The 18,432-nt window shown below is 32.9% G+C and overlaps 1 protein-coding gene and 1 long non-coding RNA gene across 3 annotated transcripts in view; both read right to left on the reverse strand.

Annotated features, from left to right (window-relative positions):
* Window positions 1-598: 598 nt before the first annotated feature.
* On the reverse strand, window positions 599-10,069 carry LOC110026575. Its single transcript, XR_002294226.1, has 3 exons — window positions 9,904-10,069; window positions 2,029-3,015; window positions 599-646 (listed from the first exon to the last, which is right to left on the reverse strand). It is a non-coding gene; the product is annotated as an uncharacterized LOC110026575 (long non-coding RNA).
* A 2,409-nt stretch (window positions 10,070-12,478) lies between these two features.
* The window catches only part of LOC110017821 (60S ribosomal protein L10a), an 11,033-nt gene continuing 5,079 nt past the window's right edge, over window positions 12,479-18,432 (reverse strand). For both annotated transcript variants that reach the window (XM_020714936.1, XM_020714937.1), the window contains exons 5-6: window positions 15,886-16,091; window positions 12,479-12,679 (exon numbers count right to left, since the gene is read on the reverse strand). In XM_020714936.1, coding sequence (XP_020570595.1) covers window positions 12,626-12,679; window positions 15,886-16,091 — 260 coding nt within the window. In that variant the 3' untranslated portion in view covers window positions 12,479-12,625. The remainder of the gene's footprint in view (window positions 12,680-15,885; window positions 16,092-18,432) is intronic.

Below are 18,432 nucleotides of genomic sequence, written 5' to 3' on the forward strand. Positions count from 1 at the left end.
ATTTAATTAGGATATACAATTCAGTTGACCACTTAAGCTTTCCAGACACACGCACACACACTCTCTCTATCATATTTGTATCAACAACCTTTGTTCTGTTTATCTTGCTAATGTTTCAATTCTGAAGTGACATCTCTTGGTTTATCACTGCAACTCTATTGTTTTAATGGCATACATACCACAAATTTCTATGTATTTAGATATGTAACAGCCGAACACGAATCTTTTACATTCATATATACCACCTATATCTTTCATATCAAATAAAAATTACCCTTATTTTGACTTTTAAAAGGTGAAATACACTTTTACATATGTAAATTCATAAGAATTGAGTGATATGTATGTAAATCTAACAAAATTTAAACACTGTTCACACTTAAAACTGCTAATTTCAGATAAATTTAGAAGATTCAGAATTGATAAATGGAGAGGATCAATTCAAGGCTGTACCTGCAGAACTGCTACATAATGCAGGAGAATGAGAGGCTAAGGAAGAAGGCGCAGCTGCTCAACCAAGAGAACCAGATCCTCATCTCCCAACTCAAACAGCAGCTTGCCAAGTCCTCTTGCTCGGCACACAATGCTAACTCCAAGCCAGGTCCAGCCGCTTTGCTTGACCTCAATTGTCACCCACCTGCTCCTGCTGAGCCCAGTCAAGAGTCCAGGGTTTAAAACATAAATAGAAAAAGTAGGGAGTTAGTATTTTTAGAAGATTTGGGGGGTTGGATTTAAAAAGGTTTAAGTAAATGTAATATTAGGCTTTTCTAAGCTTAAAGCTCAGTGGTCTACATCAGTGTAAGTTTTCTCTGTAAGCTTGTGCTGGTAAATGTCCTACGCCTTTCCTCTGAATGTTATAGTTATAAAGAACGGAATTTTACAGTACTTTTCATTTAGTATTTACTATTCACAAAATAGATATGTAAAATTAATTGGAGGTAGGAAAATGACAGTTTTATAAGAAGTCTAGTCTAAATTACATCAATTTTCCATTTGTTGGATAAATACAGATATTTTTTTAATAAATGTTAAGGTACCTTTCATTTTTATGAAACAATATAAAAAAAAAAAAAGTCGTTTTGGGTGTGCAACTCTGGAGGAGAAAGAAAGGTTGTGCTAGAAAACGCAAGAATTATACTTTTATTTAATAAGTTATGATGTTCTCATAATATATTTATGTATGCATATGATGATATTGATATGATGATATTTTAAAATCCTATGAATCTGAATACACTCCTACCTGTTTCTACAAATTAAATATTAGCGTACGCATCAGCAGAAACTTTCGGTCATTGTTTATAAAAGTTTTAGCCATTTAGAATAGGCCTCTTACGACAGCAATAGTTTACTAATGAACCCCAAATTATAAAAAATTGTCAAAAACAAAGAATAGAGAAGTAAAAATAGTAAGAACAGACACTTATGTCATTTTGGGAATAAAAGTAAAAGGGAATCGTTCAGATTTCCTAAACATGCAGGATGAAGATGCTCTTCAGTCACTCAACACTCTCCCACGTGTGTCAGTATATTACATGCCTATATTCGACTTGCCTATTATTAGCCACGTGTGAGTTTAGAACGAAATAACATCCTAAGGTTGCTTCGATAAGTAGCAAATGTATTATAAAAATTATAATTTATGGCACTAACTGCACCAAAAATAAATGTTTTTTAACAAAATATCAAGTTATCTGATGGTATTTAAAGTTAAATATATGAATATTTTTTGAATAAATATGTAGAAAAGTAATCTGCAGGTATTAAAGAAAATCCAACTCTTATCAAGTTTAATATGATCGAATTAACTTTTGTATTTAACAAAATAATTTAAACTGTTTGAAATATTTTACAACAGTAAAAAACCTTTATTTATCAAATTGATTATGATTAAGTTAATTTACAAGTTGTCGGCAAACTACACTATTATTTGACACCCTACATAAAGTTATGAGTTGGTAGAAAAATGAAATATGAAAAAAATGTAAAATGTTTTAAAAAAAAAGGAGAGAAATGACGAACACTTACAAATCATTGTAAACTGATTGTTTGGCAAAAGTATGTCAATGAAGTTAACCTGCATCTCCTCTCAGGGCACGCAAGTTCATTTAGAAGACAAATTTTATGATTCCTAACATTGCAATGGCTCTCTCGCAAGTTCTTCGTCATCGTTGATCTCTCAACACCTCAAGCTCTAATTTTGGACCACTTAGGGTCTGTTTGGGGTAGCTGCAGCATATCAATTAGCTGCTGCGCAGGAGCTGCCCCAGGAAGCTGCTGCGCAGAAACTGTTGCGGATAAGCTGACTTATTGTTTATTTTTTGCAGTTTGAAAACGACTATGCGTCAGCTGTTTCTGAACAAATGATCATTCCGTCCCTACGTGGTAATGTTGTTTGTAACAGAATTGTCATAGCAATACATTTGATACTTGAGCATTAAAAATCCACTTCAAAATAGTATAAAAAAATAAGATATAAACCTCACAAAATGCATGATCTTTTCTTATAAACTCATCGCACGAGATCTCTCTATTGGAAACTCATCAACAAATAGGGCAGCAAATGAATTAACATGCTTAAAGAATAACTGAGATGCTTATTCAAATAAGAGTAACTAAAGCTTGTTAATTCAAATGAATAAACAAATTTAAATATATATTTTTTTAAACAACAAAACCTATAAAGCCAACTGATCAAGGGATATCTATATTCATTCATTATGCAATAATAAACTATGTTGGACACAAAAAAACATAAGGAAAAACGATTTTAAGTCCTCAGTTAGTTCAACTGTTCACTGGCCCATTATGAATAAAGCTTCTGCACTGCAAAAATTTGAGTCCTTCGGGGCTTTAGGAGAAGGCAGGCTCAAAAAAACTATTTTTTGAACCTCCATCCTCAACTGTATTGCAACATGCTGCTTCAATCGATGATTTTGAGGCTGGTAATAGTACAGCTTCTACTGCAAAAGCTTCTGAGGTTTGGTCGCCATGATCCTTTGACTCATTGCAAGTCTGAAACGTGTTTGTAATTCAAATTTTAAGCTCTGAAATTATTGTTCTGAAGACAAAACATGAGTACCACAGCTCTAGCGCAAATATGCAATTAACTCCAGTTCTAATGATCATGCTGCTCTACCATCACATTCCTTTCCATTAATTTGTAATAACAAATTGAATAAAAGAAAAAAAGAGTAAATAATAACAAGCAGAAGCAGTAAGCTTCACTTTTCAATCAATTTACTTGAAACAAATCAAAAAGCCCCCTCAAAGCTGATCCTCTACCAAAACAACGAAGGAATTGTGAACTACTAGCATAAAAAATTAGACCAACAAATGATCTTCAAGGCTGAAAAGAAGTCAAAAAGTAGCGCTGAAAAGAAGTTAAAATATCAATTTCTCTGTAAGCTGCCGGCCCAAGACCCCAGTCGACGGCAAAGAAGAATTAATTCTTACCTTTAACTGTTTTATTTCAAGATTGATTTTCTTCTATGCCTACCTCTGTCGTTTGCTTACCTCAATCTCCAGCCGTGATCTCGCGGACTTCAACCAATCCGAACATTCATATTGCAACCGTGAAGAGAGGGAAGAGTAGCGAGTAAAAAAACAGAGCGAAAATGCGGGCCGCAGGATAGAACCTGCGTTCCGTGAAAATTTTTGCACACGCCGCCAAAAAGCCACAACTAAACGCAAAAAAAAAAATGTACGGCTTGGGGTCGCGCCACGAGAGAAACGCGGCCCCAAACAAATGGCGATAATCATAATTATATTCAGACCACCTTTCTCGCTACCATTGCGTTTGAACCAATCATTCTGAAAAACTTTTCTACCCCTATCAATATTGTTGATGATTTCACCTCTCTAATTTGTGGAACGGCATCCTATAACCTCCTAAATCTTTCTCTCTCTGATGTTTTATATTCCACAAATTATTTTAGACAAATTATCTATTCATCATCTTGCTAAAAATCAAAATTGTAGCATAATCTTTTCTCACTAATTGTGTTTTTAAGATCTGAACTTAAGACAATTGTTAAATGGTGTTTATGATCTTCAAAAGAACTCGCTCTTGAAGCTATCAAGAAACAGAACATAAAGTGACCAAATGTTCGAGATAAATATGGAACTTACAGTGTGATTATGCTGAAAATTGATGTGGCGTAGATTGATAAACCAAGAAGAAAAAAGGATAATGAGTGATAACCCAACCCAAAAGAAAGGAAATGGACTGATAACCTTATTCGAGAGAAATATAGGACTTAAATGATAATATGCTAAAAAGGAATAAGACATGGAGTGATAAACCAAATGACTGATATGGTAGTCGAGCTGAAGAGCATGAGATGATAACCCAACCACGTGAAATACAAGACGTGGTGTCATAACCTAGAAGAGAAAGACACAAAGCATGAGGTGATCACAAATACTAGAAAAATATAAAACTTGGGATAATAACCTAACAAAGAAAAATATAAGGCATGAGGTGTTAGTCCAATAGAGATAAATATAAAGGCATTAAAACATAACACAACTAGGAGGGATATAAGGCTTACAGGGCGAAAGCCCTGCCCAAGAAAATATAACCATAATGCCTTAAAAAAAAAAAAACCAAAACGGCAGCCTGAGATTTCATTGCTTGATTTGAACCTTGTTGACTTCTTGCTTGTAAAGGCTTGGACTTAATATGGACATATGATTGTACATCAACCTTATCAATTATGGCATGCCCTGTAATTATGTATGTATGTATGTATGTATGTATATATGTGTGTGTGTATCATTTGAGTTTATTTAAATCCACTTTGAACCATAATTTTGAAAATAGGCTCCTACAGTTGAAATCTTCTATCAACTCGATCATCATCAGGGAAGTGAACATTTAAAACACTTATATTTGCAGTTTATTTTGACATTTGATGATTTAATATATTTTAAACATTAGTCTTATCAATTCTAATTTTTATTAAGAGAATAATAAGACTAAATTATTGAGACTTACAAATTTGTATTTATGATTTAAACATTATTGAAATTTACTAGACTCGACAAATCCAAACTTTAAGAGGAAGTAGATCGGAGTGAGACTTATTATCATTCCCTTGAGAGTATGTATAATTTGATTACTTGAATTTGATTTTAAAAATAAGAATTTATAACTTTAAGATAAGTGCAAATTAAAAAAAAAATATAAACTTTCAAAATAAGAGCAATTTAAGTAAAAATTTTATTTGCCACCACGCAATATTCTCATACCATTTAAGTTTAAACACCGAGTCAATTTGGTAGAGTATAAGCAGGTAAATTATATTTAATTTTGAGCTAGCCCACACAACATTCCCAGACAATTTGTTAAAACATTTAGCACTTTAACCATAGCACATGCAAACATTTAATTTCATATATTTAGTAATGTTAAGTAACTTTGCATATTTTAACGCAATTTATGCAATTTTAAAGCAAGAATTGAATCAAGAATTATTTTAAAAATAAAATATATAAGACTTGAAGTTATATGAATTCGCCTTATTTGAATGAATATGTTGATAGATGTTTTCACTTTTTGTTTTTTTAAATATCATTTTTTGTTCGCTTGCACATATATTATGAATTCGGTGATGATATTTGATTTGAAAAATATCACTGAAATTTATATATACAACAACAAAAACAAGCCCTTATCTCACTAAGTGGGGTTGGCTACATGAATCTTTTTTTCTCCATTGGGCCGTATTGAATGTCATATTTTCATTTAGTTCAATAAATTAAGATTATTTTTTATACAACATGTCAAAGTCTTTTTAGGTCCACCCTTATCTCTTTTAACATAAGTTGAATCTAAAGCATCTGCTCTCCTAATCGAATCATCAGATAGTTGACGTTTAATGTAACCAAACCATCTAAGACGACTCTCTAATCTTGTCTACCACAAAAGCCACACCAAACCTTTGAACTATTTTTAAGAAAGTGGGAAACACCTATGCCTCTTCTTTATGTTAGTTGGATTGTTGGTTATTATTTCTACTAGTTGGTTCTTATCTTTCTGCTAGCTATGCCTCCTGTTTTTGCTTGTTGGCTAGCTAGTTGTCACTTGCCACCATAATTGCGGTTGCCTTTTGATAAGCTTGGCACATAAATTGCATATGGAGGTGTGGAGTCCTGTGGATGAGCCCTTGAGATTGCTTTTGATTTGGGTAAGGTTTTAAAATTTTCTTTTATTTGTTTTTCAACTTGGTTATGTTGTTTCTCATCTTTTTCACTTTGTCCATCTCTTCTGTCGGCAATTAATTATAAATTTGTTTAGCATTGTCACTAGTAAATATGCTGAATTCGTTTGAGAAGCTTCCTATATTATGAACATCTCAAGGGTTATTACTCTGCTGTTAGTTCATTCCATTATTATGGTTGGCTTTTAATAAATGTGTTTCCCTCTTTGATATTTTTGATTTCCAGATATTGGTTACAGAGCATTAAGAAATTTCAGTTATTATTAAAATTCAACCAGTTTCAAAATATATTTTTATATATTCTAAACTTATGACGAAATTTTAATATTTTATACCAGATAAGTTCTGAGCTCCCGTAAATTATTTTATTTTCTTTTTGTGTTAGTTTCTTTTCTCTATTATTGTAATAAGTTGTTAGTTGCATTTTTTTCTGTTGCTTTTTTTTATTTTTGTGCCTATCTTGTTCACTTTTTGCAGGCTCAGAGAGCTTTGGGGTTTTACAATTGACACTGTCAAAGTTGGAGCAGATTTATCCAAATTCTAAAGATGATTTGATGATCATGATTCAGGTGGCAATTGGAAAGTGATAACTTCAGAATTAGTCACATGTCATTATATATTTGTAAATTTGTAAATTGTAATTTCATTATTTGTTTATTTTATTTTAATTTATTTTAATTTGCTTATAAATTTACATGTAACTTCATCAAATTTTATTGTTTTTAGTTTTTGTTTTGTAAAACCTGTAATTTAAAATGTGCATTAATATTTTTTTTTCAAATTTTGAAGCTTTTTTTTTATTTTCTATACTTTTTAAACCATTTTCAAGCTAAATCAACCTAAACGAGATTAAATTAAACAAATCAAACAATTTCAAACTTGTTTGAACGAAGCATAAAATTTAGTTAATTACGAGCTGTTTCGAGCTAAAACGAATAATTCGAACCAAATTCAAATAAATCGAACCGAATACGAGCACAAAATTTTTAAACAAATTCGAACACAAGTCGATTTTGAACACGAACAAAAGTTCAGCTCATTTATGATCGGCTATTTTACATCCATAGGCATTGGGTGTCCATGAGGTTCATGAGTTCGAGCCTGCATCAAACACTAAGCAAGCCCAGATAAGAGAATTTCAGGATTTTCAGGCATATAGTCTATCTCTTGAGTTGCCACTAATGAAGCAGGTCCAATATGTTAAAAATGAGAAAATGTTGAGTTATTTCTAGAAGGCCATATAAAGTAATCTAGGTGTTAAATTTCAATTCAATTTAGCAATGTCATGTTAGATAGAAGTAGTTAGACGCTAACTCAAAAATCTCAATAAGTGTTTTATAGGAAAGAGCATCCTGCAGTAGAATCTAGATCCTTCCAGAGAAGAAGAAACTTGAGCATAAATATTGCAGGGGGATTGCTTCAAGTTGTGTCAAAGAAGAATGGCTACATAATCTATCAAGACAAACTTTGGAATGACGTGTGTGTTGCAAAGTTGTCTTGCGTGGAAAAGAGCTTGGATTGCCTCAGACACAACAAGGTGATGGCTTTGTTATGGTGGTGGTAGATCAATTCCAGAAGCTACATGAAAAGAATACAAAGCTCCTTTCCGAGGAGAGTGATGAAGGACACAGGTGATAGTGGGACTCAGACGCATGACAAGGGAGAAAGCGGAACGCAAATGCAGGAGGATGCGAGAAGGGGGAGAATGTGGGATGCAGAGAACTTCCATGATATCAAAAGTCTTGACTTGCGACTCTTGCAATTGAAGGTTTTAATAGGAAGAGTGCAGCACCAACTTCCAAATTTTAGCATATATTTTATTATTTTTATTTATTTCATATTTTTCTTATTCCTAATTAGGGTTTTCCTTGTGAAACTTTATATGTTCTGTTTTTTTCTATTTTGAGGTGACTTTTGATTTGATTTATGTTATTCGGAGATGTTTTCTCCTGATTTTCCCTATGTGAGTGTTGTTTTTTGTTTTCTTTCTGGTGGTGTGTTTGTGGCCTTATAGGATCAAAGTGGCGATCTCTCATGGACATTTGGAAGCCTCCTTCATTTTCCAACTCGCAGCCAATTGTTGTTCACACCACGTAATACTCATCCCGTAATACTCTCCTTGGTTGAGCCGCTGAAACCCAAGCAGATGATTATTGAACTTCTCCTTCCTGGACTATTATTTATGACACGCGATGGTTGATTCATTTAATTAATGTCTTGACTAAGCAAATATATTGTAAAACAAAATCTTATCCACCCCATGATAGTCATTGCAACCCACAAGAGAGCGCCCTTGGAGACTCACTACCCTCGGACAACCTCCAAGTTTTGATGAGCTTTCAAGTTTGAATGCGAGCGCAAAAATTGATTTATCATGATCTAATCACCCTGCCCATCCATGGAATGAATGTGAGCAGTGTACTTTTTATCTCTAGAATGTTTGGGTTTGATGATCTGAAACTTTTCCTAATTAGCTCTCAGTCTAGACGTAAATTCCTTATGTGTTATCTATAATAATCTAATCACCTTGTTCATCTCTAGAATGAATGTCAAACATGTGTTTTTCATCTCCTACATCTTAACATCAAACTCGCTTCCCAAACACCTTCAAATAGCAATTTCAATTGAAACCTCTCTCGACATCCGTGCCACACTGTTTCGTGATTTTCCTTTCTATTTTCAGTCGGGACAGCCGCCAAACATTGTTTATCCCCTCCAAATATCACTGATTGCTTAAATTAAATCCCTTTACTATTCCTCCACCTCCTCCCCATTAGACCCGCTTCCCAAACACCTTCTAGAAGCCCTAAAATGGTATTAGTCTATCTCCCCTGCCTCCTCTCCCTCTTCTTTCTATATGCTTGAAGTTATGAAACGCCAAACAGTATATAATGACAATAAAGAACGAGTTTGCAGAAATAAATTATTATAAGATCCCAATAAATACTACAAGATCATTCAAAATCAATAAATAAATAAATATTATAAGATCTCTCAAAAGTAAATGAATGATCTATTCGAGATTTTTACATTAATCCAAGATCACCAAAATAATTCCATAGCCCAAAAAAATAATTAGTCAAAGATTTACATTTAGAGAGGAAATTCAGCCACATATTATAAATAATTTTTTATGTGAAATTTTATCTGCACCACACCACCACAAGCTCCACATGATAAACAAGGATTGATTGAGCTGTTCCTACTTGCACCGGTCTCACAACTACGACTTCCATCAAAGAAAATGTAAACTTCTCCCTTTCTATGAAGTAATAAGGATGATTACTTGAATCTTAACAGCACAAGCATTCAATGTTTCTAGTTCGAGGGCATCTAAGAGAGTGAATTCAGCTGTTTGTGTATAGCCATCAGAAGAAAAAGCCTCATAAATCCATAGTAGATCTAAAATCTCCCGATGCATTCTAAACTATGCTTTTCCACCGTCGTTATAACCAAGAATTTCTATATATACAACTCAAGACAAATGATTCATGTTTCAATATTCTAATCCAAAGAAGAAGCTATAATTCACCATCTGAAGTTCCAAAAGCCCAGTCAAGAGCCTAAGATCCTACTGAAAATTCTACATGCCATCAGAAACTCTTAAAGAATCAGGCAAAACAACCACCGACAGCTAGAGCGATGAAGATATTGCAGATAAATTGATAAAGAAGCTGACCTGGATGCTGCCATTGAAAGCAAAAAAGCAATGTAATTAGGGCTTCCGCAGTTAAGTTCTCCGCCTAGGGTTGTCCTCGTAGAGCTAGGGTTTCTTAAAGATGGCCTTTTCGGGGTCAAGGGGTGAAGGAGGGGAGTGCTTAGTGGCAAGCAGCCAACAACAAATGCAGTCAAGTCGGGTCATTGTTTCTTTGGATAAGCTTGACTTTGTCACTAGTTTTTTTTTATTTTTGTCCAACTTTTTTTTAAAATTATAATAATTACCACAATTTTTTAAACATAAATTATTTTTCAGCAGTTTCAAAGTTATATTTTAATAAATAACAGCTAACCCAAACAGACGTTAAGTTTGTGTTTGATTCTATAAATTTGAGTCACTTCATGGTCCAATTTATTTATTATAAAAGATAGAAAATAATTTTAATTCAAATTATTATTATAATAAAATGAAAAATAGAATGAGCAATTAGTGATAAATAATAATAAAATCACTTGATATTTTTTACTTGCTATTAAATTCATAGCGCTGGAGTAATATATTAACATCCTAATATTGTGCGAAGATTTGACCCACATATATATAAAAGAAAAAATAACATAGAGAATAATAGGACTTCTTACATGAAAAATTTGAAGTGGTAAAAACCACAAAGCTTGGTCCAATTCAAATCATTTTACTATGTCCCTATTGGTTACAAAATTTTACCGGCCCCCGACTAGTCAAAAGTAATCTTACACAATTGAAGTGTAGTTGTCTGGCAATCATGATGGTGGTGACACTCATGAATCCTCCGGGCCTGAAGCTCCTCCAACTTTCTTCTCTAGTTCCAAGTCTAAATCTCTCTTCATGAAGAGTGTACGAGTTTATCTAGTATTTTGTAAGTGACATTCTCTATAAATATTGCATGAATCTGAACCAAAATGATCCATTTAAACAAATAGATTTTATAATAGTTCATTTATTATGCTTTTTAAATATTGATCGAGCATATTGATTTATTATGTGAACTCCATTATTTTTAATTTGTTTCCACTTTTATATGATCTATAATTGATGTGATGAGTTGAATATCGAGCATAGTTTAAAATACTATACATTAAACATGTGTATATACAAAGTCTAGTTACTCTAATTTAGTTTACCATATATATAATACTTTATGTTGGAGAGTGGGCCAATGATTTCATTGATCTATATGTCGTCATACCTAATCTATATAGATTGTTATAGGAAGAGGACCAAATGATATAATATGATTAGCCATCACATGTAACTTACACCATATATGTGTGTGTATGTATGTGTGATGATAGACATAGTTTATATTGCTATGCATAATAAAATGAGCTACAATGACTGCTATTATTATGACATGATACCATAATGATAAAGTTTGGACATGATTTGTATTTGGTACACTTATGTACACAAGTTGCGCCATAAAAATGTATTCATTTAGCAAATATTTGTCATCTATAAAAGAATTAGTAATATGCATAACATTTTATTCTCATGCATTAAACACATTTCAATGCTTTAGGTAACTTATTAGGTATAATCATTTATATATTTTAAGCACAAATAAGACTCCATTAGTGTGAAATAATTAATCACATTAATAATATATATTTTGTGGGTATTAATTAACCTTTTTTTAATCTAATAGTTATTTTATTTTATTTATTGGAGCACTATGATTATCATATATAAATATTTAGAAAGCAAAATGTTATGGCATATAAATATTATTATGTCATCCTCATGATTGTGAACATGTGAGTAAAATTAGAAATCAAAAAGATTGTATTATTTATGTTAACAATGCCCAATGTCTCATAGGTAAAATGTGAAGATTTATGAATTCAAAATAGGAAGATTTACATGCATACCACTCAATTCCCATTTATTTCAATATCTAACACTCATACTATCAAATTTTACAAATATAACACCTTTTTAAAAACCAAAATGGCGGTAATTTTTTCATGTGATACAAAAGATTTGAGTGGCATGAATGTAAAAAAATGTATTGTTTAGGTGTTAGACATGTAAATATATAAAAATTGGGTTCTTAAATTTACTTGTAACAATTTATTGCCTTAAACGCCACTTTATATTATATTATTTCACATTATTTAATATTGTGGTGAATATTTCATTTAAATAATTTAATAATAACTTTAATAAAGAAATATTTAATTACTCGTGTGAGTAGAAACTTGCATCTATATGTAAAAATTGAAGCTTGTGTGTTAGATATGTAAATACAAAGGAATAAAGAGCTATATATGTAAATATTCCTTGTATGTATAGCTTTATTTATTTAGCTTGGACGTCTAAATAAAACTGAAGCACAGGAAAAATTATTCCATATCTACGGTCCGTAGATCACCTGATCTACGGTCCCGATGTATTTCGGTGGGCCCCACCTAAATTTTTTTTAATATAAAAAAACAGAAATAATCCTGACCGTAGATCACCGTGATCTACGGCCAGAAACGGACACCGCATGCAGAGATGCATGCGGTGTCCGCACGCAATAATTCCTCGAAGCACAGAGGGTTCCAATTAAATATAAGGCAAACATGGTTAAATTTAACAAAAGGTAGAAGCCAAAATCTTTGATGATTAAGAGGAGATGATGTTCTACGAAGCACAATAAGAAGAATAAAAAAACAGTAATAGAAAAAGCGTCTGCAAAACCCACTGGAATCTGCTGAACTCAGAACACTCTGTATGGCTTGCCCATGGTGCTCTTCATATACAAGCACCTCACCTGTACCATTTAATCTCAATTAGAACATTAAACATGGCATAAGAAGTAATTATAACTGACTAATAATCCAATCATCCACTAATTACGTGAAATGGCAACAGAAGATTAATGCAGATATTAAGTGGATCAATGGTGCCCAGTAATGGTTAAACAAATAAAGCAAAATAAAAATAATAATTGAATCAAGTTCTCACTGCAATCCATTTCACTTGGATTGATGAGAAGTATCAATGATGCAAGCATGTACGCACAAAATAAAATAGAAAATTACATACATGTTACATCGTGCGAATATATTTGCATATGTAACACCCAAAGTTTGATATTTATATTTATGACACTTTGTCATAAATTTATGCATGAGTGCGATGATAGTGGTATTTTTGATGTGATATAAAAGATATTAGTGATATGCATGTAAATATGAAAGTTCAGGTGTTTGATATGCAAATACATAAGAAGTGTGTGGCATATGCAAATGCCGCACAAAAAAGCTAGAGACTAACAAAGCATTATCAATGTCATGTAACAAATAGATTAATTGTAGTTTGTTATAACATCACTATTTGAAATCCTAGCAACAAAGCTAAGATTCAAAAAGCTCCTTGGTCCGACAAAGACCACTCGAAACTTGGTATTTACACATCAACCATCATCTTTCATCCATTTTTCAAATTCCCACTCAAATAATTCATGGCAAAACCCCAAATATTTTTCATTTTCACCATATTTTCATAGTTTGATCGTGACATACGTAAATACATCGATTCGACGGTTCAAAAAAATTACTTAGGTAGTTAATTTGTAAATATCAATGTTCCGAGTAGTATGTATGAAATTATCCTAAAAAAAAAATAATGTATATAGAAAAAAAATGGTTTGTACATATCTTGAGACAATGCATGGTCGTGATAAGGGGGACCATAATGCCTTTTGCTCCTCTCCTTAAAGCAAGTTTAATAATGTAATTTTGATACTTTGTCCTTCCTATCTTCTATAAATAGAAGAGCTATGATATGCATTAGGGACATTTTGTTCCCTAATTTGTAACATCAAATTTTTTATGGAAAAAATGGGTCTAAGAGCCCAAGAATACTCATCTTTGCCCCCTAGCGGGGCAAGCCTCTTTTTCTCCTTCCCTCGGATTTCACACTCTATTCCTTGGGCACGTTCTAAATGACAGATTTGGATTCAATATCATAAAAAGTACGGTGAGCGTGGATCGTGTCATCAACAAGACAACGAGCAACACCGAAGAAAATACTCTTCAGAAAAGCGCTCCAAGCAAAAAACATAAGGAAAACTTGCACAACAACAGATTTCTTGTCACTGACGATCAGTGTATGCTCTTCGTTTCTAGACCTGGAGACCTCCACTGCTCCTCCCGGGCGCAGATATCCACCGCCGACTTAGCCAAATTTATTTTCAGAAGCCCAAACTATGATTTTTCCATGCTGCAAACATCTCCACCGTGCCGACTGTAAAGTTGGCTGACCCTATCTCCTAAGCAATAGTTTCCCCCGCACTGCATCTCCTGACCAATCCTCAAGCATTCACATGGAGCTTCCTAGTTAGCAAAAGTGTATTGAATTTGAGGTGTATGTCGTCTGACCACCTCACCGATCAGCCCTACCTGTCGCGGGACAGCTTTGCTCCCTGCACTGGCTATCATTCAGGCCAATCTCTGTCGCGCACCAGTTCTGCTGGTCAGCAATATTTTTGTTGCGCCCTAGACCCATCGGCCATTTCATTCAGCCGGCAGAGAGAAATTTATAGTGGGTCAAGTTCAAGGAGTTTGAAGACTTCAGACATTCCGGAAGCCACCAACACTTGAAGAACTCAAACCCGGATAGCATAGCTGACACGACACCATAGAGATCCGATCAATAATAATGGCCTTGAGATAACTCGCCACCTGACAACGATGAGCTCCGGAGGGCTATACTATGATCGTCTTCGACCCTTGAGATGACTCGCCACCTGGCAGCGACAAGCTTTGCAAGAAGTATACAACGATTGTCTTCGGCCGTTGAGATGATTTGCTACTCGACAACGACTAGCTTTGCGAGTGGGAAAGTGTGAATCATCCCGGAATCATTCAACGACTAATTAATTATAGCGGATGAAGCCAAAGATGCCAAAAAAGAACACGGAGAGCATCTAACAAGGAGTATCATTAGCAATTCACGTGCTAATGATTTGATTGATTTATAAATTAATGAGTAAGAAAATTGAAAAACTTAATACGTAAACTCAAAAATGATATGCACAGATTTCAAGACAATCCAATAGTTGGAATAAGGGAACCAAAATGCACTTTGCTTCTCACTTTAAAACAAGGCTATAATGTAATTTTATACTTTATCATTTTTATCTTCTATAAATAGGAGGTCTATGACATGTATTAGAGTTCATTTTGTTCTTCCACTTGTAACATCTTTCTTTATGGAATAAAATGGGTCTAAGAGCCCATAAACACCCATATTTACCTCCCGGCAGGGCATGTGTCTCTCTCTTTCTCCTTCCCTTGGGTTTCACATTCTATTCCTTGAGCACAAATCAAAGGTCAGATTTGAATTCAACAACAAGGAAGGACGAGCGCACAATCAAAGACATTCTAACTAAAAAATACTAACCAACCTAGGTAAATTCATCAGACGTAAAATCAAAAGCAGAATGAATCCAAAACAAAACAAAATTAGATAGGAGGCAAAAAAACATATGGGCCAGCAAAAAAAAAAGGCACTGTAGTATTAATGAAAATGCCAAATCAAAATAAATATTAACCAACTAACCTGAAGGTTCCCTCACTGAAATTCATCAGAAGAAAAATCAAAAGCAGAATTAAACAAAAACAAAACAAAATTTGATAAAAGGCAAAAAAAACATATGGACCAGTAAAAGAAATGAACTGCAGTATTATGAAAATGCAAAATCATAAAGAACATTTACATACATACCACTCAATTCTTATAAATTTACGAATCTAACACCTAAACTTAAAATTTTACATACATACCACCTTACTTATGCATTAAAAGGTGTATTTCACTATTTAAAAAAGTAAAATCGTGGCATTTTTAATGAGAAGTAATTTTTTTTTTAAAAAAAGTTAGAGGTGCTAAATTACATAGTAAGAAATGGGAGCAAATACATAACAATTGGGAGGTATGTATGTGAACGCACAAAATGACTAGCAAACTTACATTTTGCCAGTTTTTCTTCAGAAGAGAAACAAGGAAATTAACGCTGAGCTGAACATTTTGAAAGATCTGTTTCTCCTCCATTGCGCAGTTGCCCACAGCAACGCCCATACACAGAACTTTCTTCAGCTGAAATTTGACCATTGCTTTGGTTTCATTTACTTTTGATTCCAAGGATTCCTGATGAGTAACCAGAGTCGGAAACTTCCCTTCAATGCAGAAAAAATGTTTGTCAGCAGTTTGACTAAGCAAGAAATTGGTAATTGCACGTTATTGTTCTATAGAAAAATTGAATTTCACAAGAAAAAAAGTATGAGAATTTTGCCTTTGCAATTAAAGGATAGAGGCCGCTACAAATTGATACATAACAAAGTTCTTATTTATTTGCATATCTAAAACCAGAAGTTTGATATTTGAACTTATCACACCTTGGGGTGTATTTCACATACTAGAAAAGTTTCATGAAATGATACTTTCTGGTCACAGTACTGGTACAAAAGGCTTAAAATATCCTAAAAATAGTATGTTAAGCTCTTGCCTTCTTCCAACATGGAACCAACTCCATAAAAACAAATCTAATTAGAGTGGGAAAATAAAAAAATAAATAATCAAATTTACACCATTATATAGAAAATGATAAAATGAGTTATTATACAACAACAACAACAAAGCCTTAATCCCACTACGTGGGCTACATGAATCCTTTTTCTCCATTGTGTCCTATTTAGTGTCATATAAAATGAGTTGTTATGATTTTTTTTTTTCCAAAATAAAATTTATGGGAACGAAGAATTCAACAATCCATGTTCAAAGGGAGCCAGCATTCAGCAATCTAGATTCAAAAGCTGAATAATGGGAATTTAAGATTTATACTCTCCAAAAGTGCACAATGTGTGCATTGAAGTGAGTTCATTGTCATCCTCCAAATCGCAAGTATATTTACCTTCTTTTCTGGTTTTCATTTTTTTTTTTACCTAAAATGTTTCTACATGAAATTTAAAAGCTGAATGATAACTGCCCTCAAAATTCTTGCATTTTAAAAACACATTTCCCTGTCCCAATTTGTTGTATATCATTTGTGTTGTTTCATTGATGAGAAATATTACTTCAATTTCCATATCTCTATTATTTAGAATTTTTTTCCACCAGTAAAAATATAATATCAAATCACCCTAAAACTAAAAATAGGACGCAATGGAGAAAAAGGATTCATGTAGCCCACGTAGTGGGATTAAGGCTTTGTTGTTGTTGTAGTACTAATAGAAATATAATATCAAATCACCCTAAAACTCTAAAAGGAATTTTATTGCAGAATTAATTATATATTGTGCTCGAGGATTTCACTTGAAGACAAGATAACTATATATCTCACCCACCAAGTTGATTTTTGCACAATGTTCATCTCAACCAAGTATAGGGTGCAATTGCATTGACTCAATATCTTCAAAACATGTTGCCCGAATTAGAATATTATGTGAAAACTATTCCAATATAAATTAACAATACCATGGCCTTTTTATGGTATAAATCACTTTTTTTAACCTAAATTAGGGATGTATTTTCTATTACTATGATTCATTGGTCAATTTTGCATATTGTTCATATTACAAGAAAGTTACACACAAGTTTAAAATTTTGTAAATGAGTATTTTGGCATTTTGATTCAGCGTGGTGGGTCGGTGGGTGGGCGGGTAGGTGGGGGGTTGAAATAGAAATAAACTGTATAAATTATAAACTGTATAGAAATAAATAATATATTAATATTCTAAAAAATATTTGTGATTGCATAAAATTACAAATAACATGTTAACATTATATCATCAAGTTATGGAATAAGATGAGATATACAAACATTAAACTATTAAAGCAAGCTACGATGTAAAAAAAAAATACAAAAACATCAAAATATAATAATCAAAATAAATTCAACATTAATATTTCCCTCTCACTAATACCCACCCACACCTAAAAAAAATATAAATCATCAAATTTTTAATTTTTGATTTGTCCCTATTACTCTAATCGTCTAATCTATTTTATACTTTCTAATGAATAACATCAATTAAAATATTAATTCAAATAATAACTATATTGATAATTAGAATTCAACTACATAACTTTTTATGAATACATTTTCCTTTTGTTTTTTGTTATATAGTCTACGAGGTGTGATTGTTAATACATGAGGTAAAATCATATTACTATTAGTTTTGCTTAAAAAAATTATGTAAAGTCTAAAAAAAATTAGGTGTTTTTTTTACGGCGAGGAATCCATTGAGGTGCGCCTCAGCCTTGGGTGAGGCGTAATCGTGATTTTTTTTTTGTAAAAATTGATGAGGCGGGTCTCAAGGCAGGCCTAGTATTGAGCATGTTTAAGCAAAGACGGCCACTTATTTGGAAGTTAGTTAAAATTTGCCTAAAAGTATCATTATTGTAGGTGCCCACCATTGAAAGTAGGGCTGTCAAAACGGCTCGTTGTCCGCGAACAGCTCGTGTTCGGCTCGCTAAGAAGTTTGTGTTCGGCTCGTTTTGGCTCGAAATACTACTCAT

The sequence above is a fragment of the Phalaenopsis equestris genome, unplaced genomic scaffold (assembly GCF_001263595.1).
Source record: "Phalaenopsis equestris unplaced genomic scaffold, ASM126359v1 Scaffold000002, whole genome shotgun sequence".
NCBI lineage: Eukaryota > Viridiplantae > Streptophyta > Magnoliopsida > Asparagales > Orchidaceae > Phalaenopsis > Phalaenopsis equestris.